The 16961-nt window shown below is 39.3% G+C and overlaps 1 protein-coding gene across 5 annotated transcripts in view; it reads left to right on the forward strand.

Annotated features, from left to right (window-relative positions):
* The window catches only part of MYO5B (myosin VB), a 391629-nt gene that overhangs the window by 207925 nt on the left and 166743 nt on the right, over positions 1 to 16961 (forward strand). For all 5 annotated transcript variants that reach the window (XM_042448811.1, XM_042448812.1, XM_042448813.1 and 2 more), the window contains 4 exons: positions 147 to 228; positions 5542 to 5649; positions 8998 to 9107; positions 12371 to 12636. In XM_042448811.1, coding sequence (XP_042304745.1) covers positions 147 to 228; positions 5542 to 5649; positions 8998 to 9107; positions 12371 to 12636 — 566 coding nt within the window. The remainder of the gene's footprint in view (positions 1 to 146; positions 229 to 5541; positions 5650 to 8997; positions 9108 to 12370; positions 12637 to 16961) is intronic.

Consider the following 16961-nt stretch of genomic DNA (forward strand, 5'->3'; position numbering starts at 1 on the left):
ATAAAAGCCATACTTAGCTAGCATTCTGGGGACGGCAGGGGTAAAATTTGTAATTTATGTAGAAATGAAAGACGACAAAAGCAATGCTCCAAATTATCCTTGATGGCAGTCTTTATCTCTAAAACCAAATCTGTTTTACTCCTCAGGCAGAAGATGAGCGAAACTATCACATTTTCTATCAGCTATGTGCCTCTGCTGGTCTTCCAGAATTTAAAGATCTCTCACTAAGTGAGTATGATATCCTTGTATAGTCACACTTTCCATTGAAAGGTATTTGCCATGCACTTTTCTGTTCCTTGCACCATCAAATTGGAGAGATAAATACTTGGCTTGGATTGCCAAGATACTTGGCTTGGATTCACTTGGATTGTAACCTTGAATTGGAACGTAGGGGTGAGCTTGTAAGCAAGGAAGGGGTAAGGCTATGCAAATATCAGTAGACTTGGCTGCATGCCTCCCATTCAGTTCTTTGGGACAAAATAAAGATGTTGCAATAAGGAGCACATTTCTGGGGTTTAAAAACTGTCCCTTATACCCACAGACTGTTTTACAAAAGGTTCAAAAGGTACACTTCCTCTCTCCATTCTCCCAGCACAATGAGAATTGTGTAACCTCAATCACAGTGGAAAAATTGTTAACATATACAAAGAGAACATCAGGTGTGAGATGCTTCACAAAGTGTTTTTTCCCCCTCATTATAACTGAATACTGGGCAGGTTTGAAGGATTTCTGGTACATAAAATAGGATTCTAAGTAGTGTAGAACAATACATTTCAGGGAAGGCAAGTGCTCTCGATCCTGTGATGCTTAGATTATGGGAATGTGAGAGCAGGATTTATACTGTTGGTGGGAGAGAAGGAAACTACAGTAGAGCTCTCTGGCTGAGAATGTTAGGTACTCCTCTGCAGCTCGCCAGTCCCAGGATTCTGTACAATGTTGCCATAGCAATTAAAGTAGAATCATAACTCAGTAACTGCACTGTAAAAGAGCCCCTGATTTTATTTGTTCCTGTCATACTCTGAGCAAGACAGAATGGTAGTGCCACTACAGAGGGCCCTTGGTATCAGCTAGGGTTGGGTTCTAGAACCCACTGTGGATACCAAAATCCGTGGATGCTCAAGTCCTATTAAATAATGGCATAGTAAAATAGTGTCCCTTATATAAAATGGCAAAATCAAACTTTCCTTTTTGAAACTGATATATATTTTAAAATATTATCAAGCTAAGGATGCTTGAATCTATGGATAAGGAACCTGTGGATACAGAGGACCAACTGTTCTACTTCACTTGATCTGAATAGTGTACTCCTTTTGATATAGCCGTAATCTCTGAAAAAGCTTTCCACAAACGCCCTAACCAAATACTGCTGTGAAAATTGTGTAGTGAGGAAATAAGTGGGTATGATGTTCTTAACGAGAGGAAGCCAAAAACAATAAATCGTTTTATCAAAATCCTTTACTCCAAATATAAGGTACTTACTATTCAAACCATAGTTTCAAACCTAGAAGGTCTTGTGGTGGCCCACAGTTCCTATGAACAGCACTGCGCACTGATGATGCACACTAATTCTGCAGACATCAGCCCCTCCAGAGCACCCTTTTTATGCCTCCTCTCAAAAGGATGAATTACCTCTCTTGGAAACTTCTAAGAATGGCATTTTGCTTTTTAAATATATTGGAGGGCTATCCTGAACTTATTAGCCTTTAAAAATACCCATACTTCAACCCACGGGTCTTTTTAAACTACACAATCATAGCACTGTGATTCCACTTTAACTGCCATGATTTCATTTTATGAATTTGGAGTTTAGGGAGAGATATTGTTAATCAGAAAGAGTGAGAGCAATACTATAGCTCCTGTCCAAAACTACAAGCTCCAAGATTCCATAAGATGCAGCCATGTCAGTTAAAATGGAGTCACGGTTATAACTGTGTGATGGGAAAGCCACTTCTAGCTGTTTTGGGGTTGTTTTTTTCTTGCAGTTGCCACCCCCCTCCCCAAAAAAAACGATGTCCTGTGATAGACAACGGGTCCTTGGATCCACTCCAGTTGCTCACCTCTGTATTACACGAACATTGGACTTTTGGGGGTGTTTACTCTGTGTATATTATGAAGATGCAAGATTACTCTCAGTGGGAAATTGTCCTTTATAATAAAAAAAGAAATAAAAGAACTTAGAACAACACAGATCCTATCAGGTGGCACTGTGGGGAGCCAGAGAAAAGGAATCGAGAAAAGCCTATCCCAGGCATAGGAGGAAAAGGCTCTTTCATTCTATTAAGGCAGTGGCTTTCAACTCAAGTGGCTGGAAGGAAAACTTTTGATGGAAAAAGCCAGCAATGATAGGAAGCTGAGAGCATAGGGAGGTTGTCCCTGCGAGGTATTTAATTGGATGGGAAATATTTGTGTTTTCTCTTTTCGCTCTGATGGCTTTTGAGAAGCTAGAGCATCTATGCCCTCCAGCTGGGCTTGTCTCTTGGTGGGTGTTTTTGTGTTTATTTCAGTGTGAAATCTCCTCTGTTCCACTTTGACCAAACATTCTATGGCTTAGTCTGGAACAGATTTTTTTTCCTTTCAAAAAGCAGGGAGAATGTGTTGAAACCAAACTTATGCTTTATTTCTTCACTGAAAGTTTCATATATAGTGCCTTGCAGAAGAATGAATCCCTAACTGTTGTTGTGTTACAGCCTGCAGTTAAAATGGATTTAATTGGCATTGTTACTACTTGATGTGTTCAAGGTACTCAAATCTATAAAAGTGCAAAATATTTTTATTGGAACATAGAAGTCAGATAGAAAAAAGCAAATGCTAGCACTAAGGAAACTTGGCCTTCCATTTGTTTTGGAGTTCAGCTCACAGAGGTCTGTGCCATCATAGTAAGGGATTATGGGTTCAAAAATCTGGAAAACCAAACCCCTGAAGGATAGAGTCCTTGTTCACATGTGTATGACAACTCTTAACAGCAAGCAATGGCTCGCATGTGTGAACCATTTGTCCAATACTGAATCACCAGATAGAATTTTCTTTTAACACTGTATCAGCTCAAACACAAATCGTCTTCAGTTACATCTTTTCTCAGATCCTGCAGACTGGCTGTCTTCATAAATCAGGTGGTGTTGGTGCATTTATTGACTTCTCCCAGATTTAGAGACATTACTCTTTTTTTGTCCAGAATCTCCCAGCCAGCATGGCCAATGGTCTCCCCAACTGTGGATTCTGTGAGCTGTAGTCCCAAAAAGTGACATTTCCAAACTCTGACCTTAGCTTTTTCAGGTAAAAGTTGTTTCAGCTCAGGGATGCTCAACTTTTGCTGGCAGTTCTCTCGTCTGCCCTTGAGGGTTCTCAACTACTTGACCCAAAAATCATCATGAAACATATCTTGCAGTGGTTGCTGAAATGCTTGTGAAAGTTTCAAAGAAAGCTATGCCATCTTGATTAAGGAAAGATGAAGCAGAAACTTGTGAAGAAAAGGGCTTTGCTTGCTGTCCTCAGGAAGGGTTCACTGGATGCAAAGTTAATCATGCAGAATCACTGAACTAATCATGAACAGAAAACTTTAGGTCTCTTTTATATGTATAATCGGGTAGAAAATACTCATTTTAAAGCAGAGATGTAATCCCATAAGCAATCAGTAGAATATAAACCATGTTATGGGTTGGGTTGGTGGGTTTTTTTTTTTTTTGTTAAATGTTCCATGACAAGAATAATGTATTTTCTTTCCCCTGTGCAGAACTATCTTAAACTATTTCTTTGGCTACACCCATTTACAGTCCTTGAGGCAAGCAGGCAGCAACCCCTAAATAGGTACATCAGCATATCATCTGAAATGACAAATGGCCAACTGTCCTTTTGAGCAAATTTACTTTAGGGAAAATACAGCAAGGTGCCATTTTGAAGTCCTTTAGTAGAGAACTGGGTTGCCTCAAGTAAAATGCCTCTGAAAGGGAAGCACAGAGATTTGAAATACTGAAAAAGTACCTCTTCCAAAGGCTGGGAACGCCAATGGAAATTCATAGCACTTTAATGGGTTAATAACTTTCCAATAAAGTAATTCTGAGGAGAAGCACTGATTAGGTATGGAATGAGCTGAGTTGCCAGATGCTCCTGCTCTTTGTGTTATGTTCTGAGATGCAAGGCCACTGAGAGAAATTTTGCAATGTAGAATAAGACTACTATCGGGTCCCAGGGAGGCTCTTCTCAAAAATGAGGATTTAAGGTCCAAATGGGCTTTAAATCTTCAATGAAGTTTTTTTCAGTATAACAATTATATTTTAAAGATGTAGTTTTCCCTTCTTTCCAGAAAAATATGGTTACAATAAAATGCGGACAAAGAAGAAAGCTTTTGGTGTACGATTGTGAAAGCATAGTCACAGGGTGAAATGATCCATTTGTTTCATAGGAAAAATAGAAGGTATCAGTTAAAAAACTTAAGAAAACACCTGAAAATAAATGTTTGTTATCCTTTGCAAAATAATACAGTGGAAATATTTTTAAGGGTTTTAGGGGTTTTTTTGAGAGTTTTTTTTTTTTTTTTTTAGGGAAGGGGATGTCAGAAATTAATGGGCCTCTCTTTAACTCTTTGGGACCCTGACCAATGAAGCCCCCTGCCTGGGATGTATTATGTGGAAAGGAAGATATATAGTGCAATCTGCCATAAGTTAGTAACTTTTTTTTCATTCTGTAAAACATTAGGAACACATACTTGTTAAAATAGCAGCTTCAGAACAATTATAGGTTAAAAAGATACAAAGTGGTGATTTAAAAATTTTATTTTTTTTAACTCCACATATAAAAACCTAAAGTGTCAACTTCCATTTGGCCAGATATATAGCAAATACATATTTCTTTCTAATTTTATGAGGTAAAAAACTAAAAATAGCCACTTGATAAATAGCATGAAGGAATGTATCGGACAGTAAATAGTTAAAACATTCCTCATTGGACCAAGAATCTTACAATAAGCTGGCCCAGAAATCTGTCTCTTATGTTACTATGAAAAGAGCAACATAAGACATGTTTAATACCTAAGACATGTTTAATATCTTCCACTTCACCCAATTTAAATGGACAAAGATGTGATTTCCCACGAACCTTACAAAATTTGTCCTCAAGATATCCAGAAGACATACTTTGGAAATGTAAATTTGTAAATGCCTTCTGTAAGGGGGCACTAGTAAATTCACTAAAGTAAGGAAAAATACACTTGTTCTTCTTAAAATGAAGGTACCACCTAGAAAGTTTTGAGTGATGGACCAAACTGACATATTGATTTGCATCTGACAAAATAGCCATTTGTGAACTTTGTAATATATATGGGTATAATAAATATATATGTTTATATGTCTCAGAGCATAGTGACTTCTAGTGAAGGCAAGGAATAAGTTTGTAAAACAGGTAACACCATACTAGCCCCTTATCCCCTTCCCAAAGGTGCTTTAAAATAGTACAGCAAAGTAGTCACATTAAAACTACGCTAACTTAGATGTATGTTAGCAGTTGACTTGGATGCATTTAACCACTTGTGATTTCTTCTCTCTTTAGCATGTGCTGAAGACTTTTTCTACACATCCCTGGGAGGAGACACATCTATTGAGGGAGTAGATGATGCAGAAGATTTTGAGAGAACCAGGAATGCTTTCACTCTGCTTGGTAGGAAGTCATTTTAAAGAGGAGCTGGCCAGTTTCCCAGTAGAACATTTGGCTGAAACCATTGTCTTTCACAAATACTCTGAATAACCCTGCAGGAGCTTTAATGTGATACAAATTATCCTTTGAATTTGTGTTTGCTGTAACCTTTGTCTCACTTAATTTGAAATTGCAGGTTGGAGCTTTTCATCAACATAAGTTAGGGTTGCTACATTGGTCAGGCAAGTAGGCTAGATCTCTATGAAGTATTTTCTTCATCAGCCAGTCTCAACATAGGCCAAGATCGTGCACCAAACACATAGCCATGATGTCATTACTACACTTTACCTCCCATCTGAACCCCGAAACCCACCTTAAAGCCAGCTATCTGTCCTGAACAATAGAGCTAGTGAGTAACTGTGGGAGGGGGCTGGTTGCATCATTGTGCAGCACCCCAGTTACAAGCAGCACAGTCCTCCACTGGATGACTAACCAGTTTTAAGGTAGGTTTCAAGTCCATTTGTAGATGTGGCAATAGTACCACAATCAGAAATGAGAATATGAAGCAGTTCCAGAGTCCTATGCCCAACTTATGACATTATAACAGACAAACAGGATGCCAGCCATAATTTTTAGTTTAAGTACTTGTAAAATCACAAGTGGTTGGTATTAGCATAGAGAAAGCATCCTCCGTTCCCTCACAAGCAGAAAGGAATGCTTGTTTTAAGATCAGGAATGGGAATTTTGGAGACTTCCAGATGTTCTTAAACAAGAACATCTTGTTGAGGGAAGTAATAGTACAGTGGTCCCTTCCCTTACGCGAGGGATCCATTCTGGATCCCCTGCATAAGGAAAATAACATATTTGCCCGAGCCCCATTAAAGCTAATGGGGCTTGTGCCTGCAGTGATGCGTGCCATGGATGCATGCAACATTACTCTTTCTGGCACATGGTGTCGCTTCTTCCGGCATGACTTTCAGCATATGCTGAAAGCCGCGTATATCATGCCCGTGTATTACACGGGCGTACCGTACCACTCTGTTCTGGTTTGGTCTGGGATACTATGTCCAATTCAAGAAAGATTTTGACAGGATGGGGTGTGTCCAGAGAGGTGCGACCATAATGCCCTATGAGGCATGGCTTTGGGAACTGGGTATGTTTATTCTGAGCAAGAGAGTGTTAAGAGGTAACAGATAGCCATGTTTAAATATTTGAAAGGATGTCATGTTGAGGATGTTGAGCTTGTTTTCTGCTGTTCTGGAGACAAGGACATGGAGCAGTGGATTCAAGCTACAGGAGAAGGTATCCACCTAAATATAAGAAGAGCCTCCTGATGGTAGGAGTAGTTGGACAGTGGAAAATGCTGCCTCAGAGAGTGGTGAAGTCTCCTCCTTTGGAGGTTTTTAAACAGAGGCTGGATGGCCATCTATTGGGAGTGCTTTGGTTGTGTATTCCTGCATGGCAGGGGGTTGAACTGGATGGGCCTTGTGGGTTCTTTCAGTTTTATGATTCTATTATTATAACAGCTTCCAATGTTTCTCACCATTGGCTGTGCTGGCCAGGATTGCTGGGAGTTACAGTCCAAAAAATTGGACGGTCACACAATTCCAACTCTTGTTTTGAAATGTTTCCTCCTGGAATGTATGTGGATATGTTTTTGAAAAAATCATGTATGTATTTTTTCTTAGAAATTCTTTCTTTGTTTGTGAATTAGTATAGATTAAGTGATAGATTACATTTTAAAAAATTGTCCACTGAAAAACTGTTTTAAGATGCAATGTAACTTGCTTAGTGTATGCTGCAAGTTGTTATATTTCCAGATACTATGAAAGCAACTTTCTGTTTTCCATTTTATAACCTCTGTGTGAGTCATTTGGTCAGTCACCTCATCTAGAGAGGAGTTTCCTCCATTATCAGCTGACCACATGTGTACTAAAATGGGAGTTCCAAGGAAGCAAAAGGAGCATGCCTTTTCTGTGAATTTGTGTAATGATATCTACTGTGTAGGCTACATCACTGCTCCGTTTTGTTAATTGCATTGCTGTTTCTCCATGTAAGACAGAGACGAATATGGGTGAGATATCAAGGTTCAGGTGCAGATGGCCCATAAAATATCTAAGCTGTAGAAATAGAAAGGGTAAGCAGAAATGCAATGTGTGTCTTTCCAGAAGGTACCTTTTCACATAACAGATTGTTTTTAAGAGTGGCAGATTCAGATAATAGAACCCAAGGATTCAGAGTCTAGAACATACTTTCTCTGCACTATAATGGTTGCCAACGGGGGCCCATTCACACATTATAACACTATTATTGCATGCTAACTGCCATGGTTCAATCCTATGGAATCCTGGGGTTTGTGGTTTTGTGAGGAGCTCTCTGACTGAGAATTTTAAATGCCTCTCCATAAATGGCCAGTCACAGGATTCCCTAGGATGAAACCATGGCAGTTAAATTGCAATAACAGTGCTATAATTCTGTAGTGTGAATAGACCCCAGATTTCTGGACCCAAATGAAAGTGTTGCTGACTCTCTTTAAAGCTGCATAGAGACCAAAACCAGAGGCTTCTCTTTCAGTCTTGCTTCCTGTGTACATACATTGATGGAGATATGACAAAGATGTTGAATTCCCCCTTGAGAGAAGCTAGCTTGGCTCTTTCCTTTTCACTAAAAAGGCAACAGATCCTGTCTGATCTTGGAAGCTAAGTCAGTCCTAGTTAGTTCTTGGATGGCAGATTTCCAATGAATACCAATTGTTGTAGGCTCTGTTTCAGAGGAGGGAACTGGCAGAACTACATCTAAGTGAAATTCATGAGGTCAACATACGTTGACAGGTGGCTCAAATACACACAAACACCACAGAGCCTGACTCCTTCCATGTTTTGTTCTCACTACGAAATGGTTATATTGTATTTGTTTGATAAAATGTTGGTTTAAGCTGTCTTGAATCTCATTTTTGGCAGGAAATCAGGATATAAATGCAATAAAGAAGTGAATGCATGAAGGACTACCTGCACCAATGCAAATTTATCCAAGCCCTATGATCTCCCACAGTGGCCTAGATTACAGCCACTAGTAAAGTCTGTTAGGATTGCAGGCACAAGAGTTGCTGTGATGGTTTATCTTTAGGAAACAGTTATGGTTTTTGCATGCCATATGTGTGAAAACTGGAAAATCTAAATATCCCTACTGCCCAGTATTATTTCAGTTGTTTCTATGATATACAAGATTTGAACAGACATTGTTCCCAGAAGTACCAAATATATGTTTGCAGTCCATGAGCACTGGGGACTTGGTTGTTGATGTTGTTGTAAAAGAAGGCTGATGGGGATGGAAATGTCCTGGTGAAACTTGAATATCAGTTGTTCCTTTCAGGAGTGAAGGACTCGCATCAGATGACAATTTTTAAGATACTTGCTGCCATCCTACACCTAGGAAATGTGGGACTTCAGGCGGAACGTGATGGAGAATCATGCAGTTTATCAGTAAGTTCTTTGTAAGAATGGGAAACAACATTTATATCATTTCATTTGCTCCTAAATCCAAATGGATACTTTAGGGTACCTTCAATATTGTGTTGTACTATAACTCTCCTGACCCATCAAGGTGCTATCAGGGCATGAACCAAGATAGTTGCAAAAATCTAAGATTCTGATCTTCATCGCCAATTTAACATGAAAGATCACCTATAAAAAAGAGATTACTGGCTGTGAGTAAAATTAAACAAGAGAGGAATGAGTCAGGGTCCTTCTGGCTATAAAGATAACAGCATAAAAGCCATGTTTACAGAAAACCACAAGCTTTAAAAGGGGTCTTTCCCCGCGGACAGTACTGTAATGGGAAAGAGAATGTATATGAAAGAAGGCAAAGATGACTCAGACCCTCCATAGGAAATGACTGGTCAAAGAAAATTAATGTGTCAAGAAATGTCTGACATGATTAGTCCATTAAAAACTAAACTAAAATAAAATCTCTAATGAATTGTCAGACATAGCAAGAACTGCAGATAAAGTCTTGGAACTAGGACAAATATGTCAAAAGGTAGTTTTTGCACTGGTCACTGATACAGTGTATGTGGAAAACATATTAGAGCTGATTGAAAATCAAAACCAAACATCCAGTTCATGAGTGAGTGGAGTGAACTCTTCTGACCCATTATTACTCTCCCAACACTTCTGAAATTTTAGCTTAACTGGTGGAAATTTCTATGGCAGCTTCTTACATAGTCATTCCCCTTGTAATCATAGAATCATAGAATCGTAGAGTTGGAAGAGACCACTAGGGCCATCCAGTCCAACCCCCTGCCATGCAGGAAATCCAAATCAAAGCATCCCTGACAGATGGCCATCCAGCCTCTGTTTAAAGACCTCCAAGGAAGGAGACTCTATCACCCTCCGCGGGAGTGCATTCCATTGTCGAACAGCCCTAACTGTCAGGAAGTTCCTCCTAATGTTCAGGTGGAATCTCTTTTCCTGTAGCTTGCATCCATTGTTCCGGGTCCTGTTTTCTGGAGCAGCAGAAAACAAGCTTGCTCCCTCTTCAACATGACATCCTTTCAAATATTTAAACAGGGCTATCATATCGCCTCTTAACCTTCTTTTCTCCAGGCTAAACATCCCCAGCTCCCTAAGTCGTTCCTCATAGGGCATGGTTTCCAGACCCTTCACCATTTTTGTGGTGGGCATTTGTCATGCCCAGATTCCCAGAGGTTTTCCTTTTTTAGGAATTAAAATATAATTGCATGCTTCGTAGTGCTGTTGTCATTACCCAAGAGATGGTGCAATGAACTATTTAATTTGGGGGCTTTGACAAATGGCGTACATAAACGATTCTTCTATTATAGTGTTATCTCCCCTTAATGATACTGTTGTTACTTAATTAAAATGTAAGTGCAACTGTGTGGTGCTAGATCTGCCTGTTAACTTGTTTAAATAGTGATAGAACAACTCAATTGCAGCAAGAGGTGATAGTGCAGAGAAGAGCATGGCTTTGCATGGCCCTTGCTCACAACTCACTTGGGCCTTTCTTTACCAGCTTGCTTTCTTCCTGAGTTGCAGGCAGGGTGGCTATATGAAACCTCCATGTCCAGAAGCCAACCATCTCTGATATTTCAGTATACCTTTGAAATAGCCAAAGCTTTGAAGTAATTGGTTGCAAGTAAATAGTATTTTATAATTACCGGTAGTTCATTTAATCCTTTTATGATTATAACTTAACAAAGAGTGGAATCAAGAGAAATGCCAGTGTGGTGTAGTGGCTTGAGCATCGGACGATGACTCTGGAGACCAGGGTTTGAATCCTCGCTCAGCTATGGAAACCTCCAGGTGATCTTGGCCAGGTCACACTTTCTCAGCCTCTGAGGAAGGCAAAGACAAACACAAATCTCTTTGGAACAAATCATGACAAGAAAAAACAGTTATCTGTTCACATTAGGCTTACCACAAGTCGGAAACAACTTGAAGACAAAACAACAAGAATCATGGAATCTTAGAGTTGGAAGGGACTGCAAAAGGAACTTTTAGTTCTGCTCCTATCATGCAGGAACACACAGCTAAAGCACTCCTGAAAGATGCCCATGCAACCTCAGTTTAAAGACCTTTACTCTTTTTTCATAATTATGAGATTGGCACCTCCCTTAGTGAAGGTGAAGGAATATCACACGGTTCAAAAGCTGATTCATGCTGTGCTGCTGTCTGGTGCTCTCTTGTAGATGGTGGAGCAATGAGGTTGATGGGAGGAGATTGCAGGCCAGTGTGGTTCCCCAGCCCTGTACTAAATCATGTGGCTAAGGAATGTGGCATTTAACACTGGCAGACTTAAAATAGTTTATAATTGACCCTTAGTACCCATTGAGGTTTGGTTCAAGCACCACTGTGGATACCAAATACCTGGATGTTCAAGTTCCATTATATACAATTGGGTAGTAAAATGATGTCTCTTACATAAAAATGACAAAAATAAGGTTTACTCCTTTTTTGGGAGGGGGGATATTTTCAAGCTGTGGATTTTTGAATCTATGGGTACAAAATTTGTGGATACAGTGGGCCAACTGTATTCCAATTATTTTACTTAAGATGTTGTATCCTGTTTGTAGCAGGATATAGACTTTGTGGAATCTACTTTGCATTTTTGTCCAAACCCCTGCATCCAAATCAATTGGAAACAATGCATAGTAGGTAATTTGTAAGTGAGGAACAAAGTACCAAAAATTATATTTTCAGAACTGAATTTATAGTCCTTCCACCTTCCCTGAGCATTTGCTTCTGGTTTCCCACCTAAACTTGATTTGTTTCAGCTATCTGATTTAGAAGGAAGAGGGGTGTTTTTGTTGTTCATAAACAATAGAATGTAGAAAAAAATCTTACTGCAAATGATCAAAGAGATAAATTGTTATGTATCATCTACACAACCACCAGCATACAGAAGTGGTAAATTAGCAGCCTATGAGAAAACTCTGATTGCTTAAAATATCAATACTTCAAATACTTAAAAATATGGCTCTTGATGTATCTATAGTGCAATATATTATAAACTGAATTTGAGCAGCACCAAAAATTAAAAATCAGTTAAGCTGAGAGCAGCAAATCTGGAAATGAATCTCATTACCAAAAGAAAAAAAAAACCCAAACGTTTCTGCCCCTTCCTTTCCCTCTCAAGTTGAATGAGAGGAAGTGGGTGGACCCTTGTCATCAGGTCATGGCTGCCGTTGCATGCTTTGCTGAATTGGATGTCTTTCTTTATATCCTAGAGACAGGATGAACACCTGCATAATTTTTGCAGATTGCTGGGAGTGGAGCACAGCCAGATGGAGCACTGGCTCTGCCATCGGAAGCTGGTCACCACTTCAGAGACCTACATCAAGAACATGTCCGTCCAGCAGGTTGTGAATGCCAGGAATGCGCTAGCCAAACACATTTATGCCCAGCTGTTCAACTGGATTGTGCAGCACATCAACAAGGCTCTGTACACCACGGTCAAGCAGCATTCCTTTATTGGGGTCCTAGACATTTATGGGTAAATGAAAAGCTAGTTATTTACTTGGTTTCTATTGCTTATTCTATTTATTTGGTTTCTGTTGCAATTGTCTAAAGCTTTTGCTTTTGTTTGCCAGGGTGATTCTACAGTTGTTCACTGGGGATTATTTACACCATGGATGACTTGTGTTATGTGTGCTCATGATGTAGTTGTGTGCTCTTTGCTTGGGGGAATGTAATATTTAACACTTAGACCTACAAAAACAAAACAAAAACAAAACCCAACAACATGTGGGCCTAAGTCTTCAACTAAAATAGATCCATTAGTCCAGTATGACTTTCCTATGTATTGATTCACCATTCAACAATTGATTTGATAGGCCTACTGTAATTAGGATTAACAAATAGGAATCAGGTCTTAGTGTTTATGCAGTGCTTTCAAAGAGGGTTTTCTGAAATGAGAGTTGTGGAGAATGTTTTTGGAAGCTACATAAGCAACAATTTGGTAAGCATGTTGGAAGAGAGAGAACTATATTTTGGCCAGGAGTGTAGTTAACTGCATTTTCTGTATCCTCAGTTCTGGCCAAAGCTAAATGCTGGTTTAAGAGTGCTTCCGTGTATTCAGAGCACATTACATGTGTACTTTTAGCATTCCTTAAAACAACCCTGTGTAGTAGGCCAGCATTGTAATTCCACTGTTTTGGTTCAGAACTTCATAATGACAGAAATGTTCCTTAAAGGAACAGAAAAATTTAAACTGGGACTGCCAGCACAAGTTCAATGAATGGTTAAGCCTATGCTGGACTCTTCTGCATAAGCTCAAGAGAAATTGTATGGACTGAAGTTTAAAATGATCACATAATGTGTAGTACCATTTTTCAGATACTAAAGCATAAGAGTTGCCTTATTGGATCCAACTCAAATGTCCAATTTGTTCAGCTCCCTCTTTCCCACTGTAACCAGCCATGCACCTCTTTCAGGCTTTCAGGCACTATATGGTATACTGTTTCATGCTCTGCTGATTGCGTCAGTATCTACCCATCAGTGAGAGAGGCTCTATTCATGGGTTTTGTGGGTTTTTCAGGCTATGAGGCCGTGTTGTAAAAGTGTTTATTCCTGACGTTTCACCAGCAGCTGTGGCTGGCATCTTCAGAGACTAGCATTCTTTTTTGTGTACACAGTTCATCAGCTGCATGAAATGATTTCCACAGATGTTTCATTCTATGCATCTGGTGACTGGATTGCATCCTGGAAAGTTCATCCTAAAATTGTTTTCTTAGTACTGGACTCCTTTGTATCTTTTCATGCCGTTATTTGTGGTAATGAGTTCCATAGGTTATTTGTTTTATAAGGAAATGATGTGCCTGTTGTGACGTTGCTGCCAGTCCACTTCATTGTTTCTACCTTTATTATCAGTCGTGTGCCTTTTTGGTTGTGGAAGAAATATGATAAAAGTATTAGAGGGGTCTAATACTTTTATCGTATTTCCTCCTCAACCAAAAATCCTTCTTTAGGATTGAGTTACACAGGAGTGACTTCAACACCTTGGTTAACAGTAGAAAAAAAGGGGAGGGGGTTGATGTTGCTTTTTTAAAAAAGGACTTTCTAAATCCCTGCAAGTTTCCTTGATTTCAGAGAGAATTCTTTCTGTCAAGGGCAGCAATCTGACATGCCAAAAGTGAACTGGTGAGGGGGGAGAATAAAAGAAAGGCGTACGTCCAATATAGAAAAGAGTGTCTGTGCCAGTCAGAGAGATCAGAGCTGAGAAGGCAAATGTGAATTTGAGAATAATACCCGTGAAAGATTAAATTAGACATGGGAATGTCTATTAGTGTGAATGTCTCTTGACCTATGAAATGGAGCTTACGCTTATTTGTCAAAGAGAAGTTAGGGGCGGGAGTGGGATCATGGCCCTAAAAATAAAATAAAATAAATACTGGGCTAAAGTGGATTTGTTTAATTGATCAAAGGGATATTTTATTGCAAGGAGCTTTTCCAGCAGAGGTGTCGGGGATATGATAGTTTTAGCAAAAGAGCTTTATCTGTTAGGAATACTGGTAGAAATTACCTTCTACCTTCTGTCTCCTGTTCCTGTTGCTTCTTCTGTGATAATATTGGCCTAAATCCAATTGTTATTCCTAGTAGAATAGCCCCTTTAAATTAACAGGATTTTAGGAAGTCGACATTTGTGTAACTTCCATTAATGTAAGGGGTCTACTTTACTTGGGATTAACATTAGGTTTTAGGCCATTATCCGCAAAGACCAAACCTGTGGAATCAAAGTAGTAGCACCCATCTGGTCCTACCCATCCCCAAGAGTTTCATTTGAAGTCCTACCACCTCAGTTTCCTAAAAAATAAATATGTTCCTATAACATAAAACCATACATATGCATTGATGGGGAAACTGGTGCCTTGCAGAAATGTTTCCTATGAACAGCTTCAGATGTTGCAGAGGAAGTGGCAAGAGAAGAAACCCATCTGATTCATAGTTGACCTTGTCATGTTTCTTTTTGTTTCAAAGGGAGGAGGAAGATTATTATTTGCAAAGCAGTTAGAAGTAAAGTAGAAGCTGTGCAGTATATAAAAGGTAGTTGCTGCCCTAGGATTACAGTACTAGGGATGCATTTTAGTGCCTTGTGCTGCTAAGCAGAATTAATAATTACCCACAGAAAAAAATGGATGTATTTGTATATTTTCCCCCAAAGAAAACATTTTGACCTCTGATGCAGAAAATCCAAGTTATGTGCTTTTCAGTAGTTCTCTTAAATGAACAACCATAGTAGAAAAAGGACCCTAATCCCCCTCTGCCCTGCAACTTTTTTTTTTTTGTAGTGCTATCAACTTCACTACACTAGAAGAGTCTGTGCCTGCAACCATATGACATTGCTTTCCTCTGTAGGATTGGCTTCAGATGAGTGTAGCTGTGTACTACACAGGCAGGATTTTTTTTTAAATGCCTTCAAAATTGCACATTGAACCCATGTCTGTTTAATGCCTAAACATCAGTATAATAAAATTGAGAGGCATAAGAACTATTCCAACAAGCTGTAAATGAGAATTTAAGCTAAAATAAGAAGAGTTTTTGTGACAGCTTTAAAAAGTTGTGAATTGATGCCAGATGGTAGGATATTCCAAAGTTGGGGCACCGGTATAAAGAAGGCAGTCTCTTTTGCAGATGGAAAACGTTCTTCTCTTGTTATAGTTTGGATGCTCCTCTGATTATCTTAATATGGAAGCATGTTGATTTGGGAGGAGGTGGTGATGGTTTTGTTAGAGAAAAAGGATCTTTGGGATGGTTGATGTCTCTTGTTACCGGTGGTTCTGGACTGGTACCAACTGGAACAGATGCAGTCTTCTCAGCTACTCAGTATCAAAGTAACTTCCACACAGATTTTCACTCAAATGAGGGTTTATTGACTTTGTTGCTATTTACACTTTACAGCAGGCTACTATACATCTATACTCTTTCAGAGTCCATGCTAGAAGCTTGAATGTGACATCAGTCTTTTTTCTCTCACAAGATCAACATTCCCACCAAGTGGACACACCTCTTTCCCATGAAGTCACCATGCTACACAGGAGCATAACAATAATACATTTGTTGATATTATGTCTCAGCACATGTCCTTGAAGACTTGCTCTTCCAGGCCTAGACTTTCTGGCCTGCAACAGGAACCATTTTAAACCTTAGTTAACCATTGACACATCTGAACATTTTCCATACAAATTAGAAATATATTTTAACAGGTTTCATTTTTCAGCTCTCTCAGTCCCTTGCCAATTAGACTGGAAGAATATTACCTACCCAACATGAACAAGTCAACTAGACCTAAATCTCCAGTCATTGTAATAAGATGATAGTTGGTCCTAACCATCCTAATAAGATGATCATGGGTCCTCATTATATATGCAACCTGTGCACAGGGAAGAGAACGCTAGATCCACTTACATTCTCCCATCCTCTAAATACTGTCTTTTTATCCTCTAAACATGGAGAACAATAGTTTTTGGAGGATCGTTGATTCCTCCCCTGCCCATTGAGGTCCTTCCTAAGACTTGAACCTAAAGCTCCAGAGCTCTAAATCATGTAGAGAACCTTCATAGATAGAGAAGGCTCTGCCGACAGCTACCTTTTACATGTGGAGTGGGATGAGAACATCAACAGATTGGCTCATTCCACCTCCTTTGGTGTAGAGCTGACTGCAGTTTGAACATCTAAAGAGTGCTTGAACATTTTCCAGATGTGCAAAGCTAGCTTCAGGCTAGCTACTTGCTCACCTGCTCAGTGCTCAGCCAAGTCATTAGGCCTCTTTTGTGTTCCGTTGAGTTGAGTACAACGTTCACTGCAGTGAAAGATAATAAT

This window comes from Sceloporus undulatus, chromosome 2 (genome assembly GCF_019175285.1).
Source record: "Sceloporus undulatus isolate JIND9_A2432 ecotype Alabama chromosome 2, SceUnd_v1.1, whole genome shotgun sequence".
Taxonomy (NCBI): Eukaryota; Metazoa; Chordata; class Lepidosauria; order Squamata; family Phrynosomatidae; genus Sceloporus; species Sceloporus undulatus.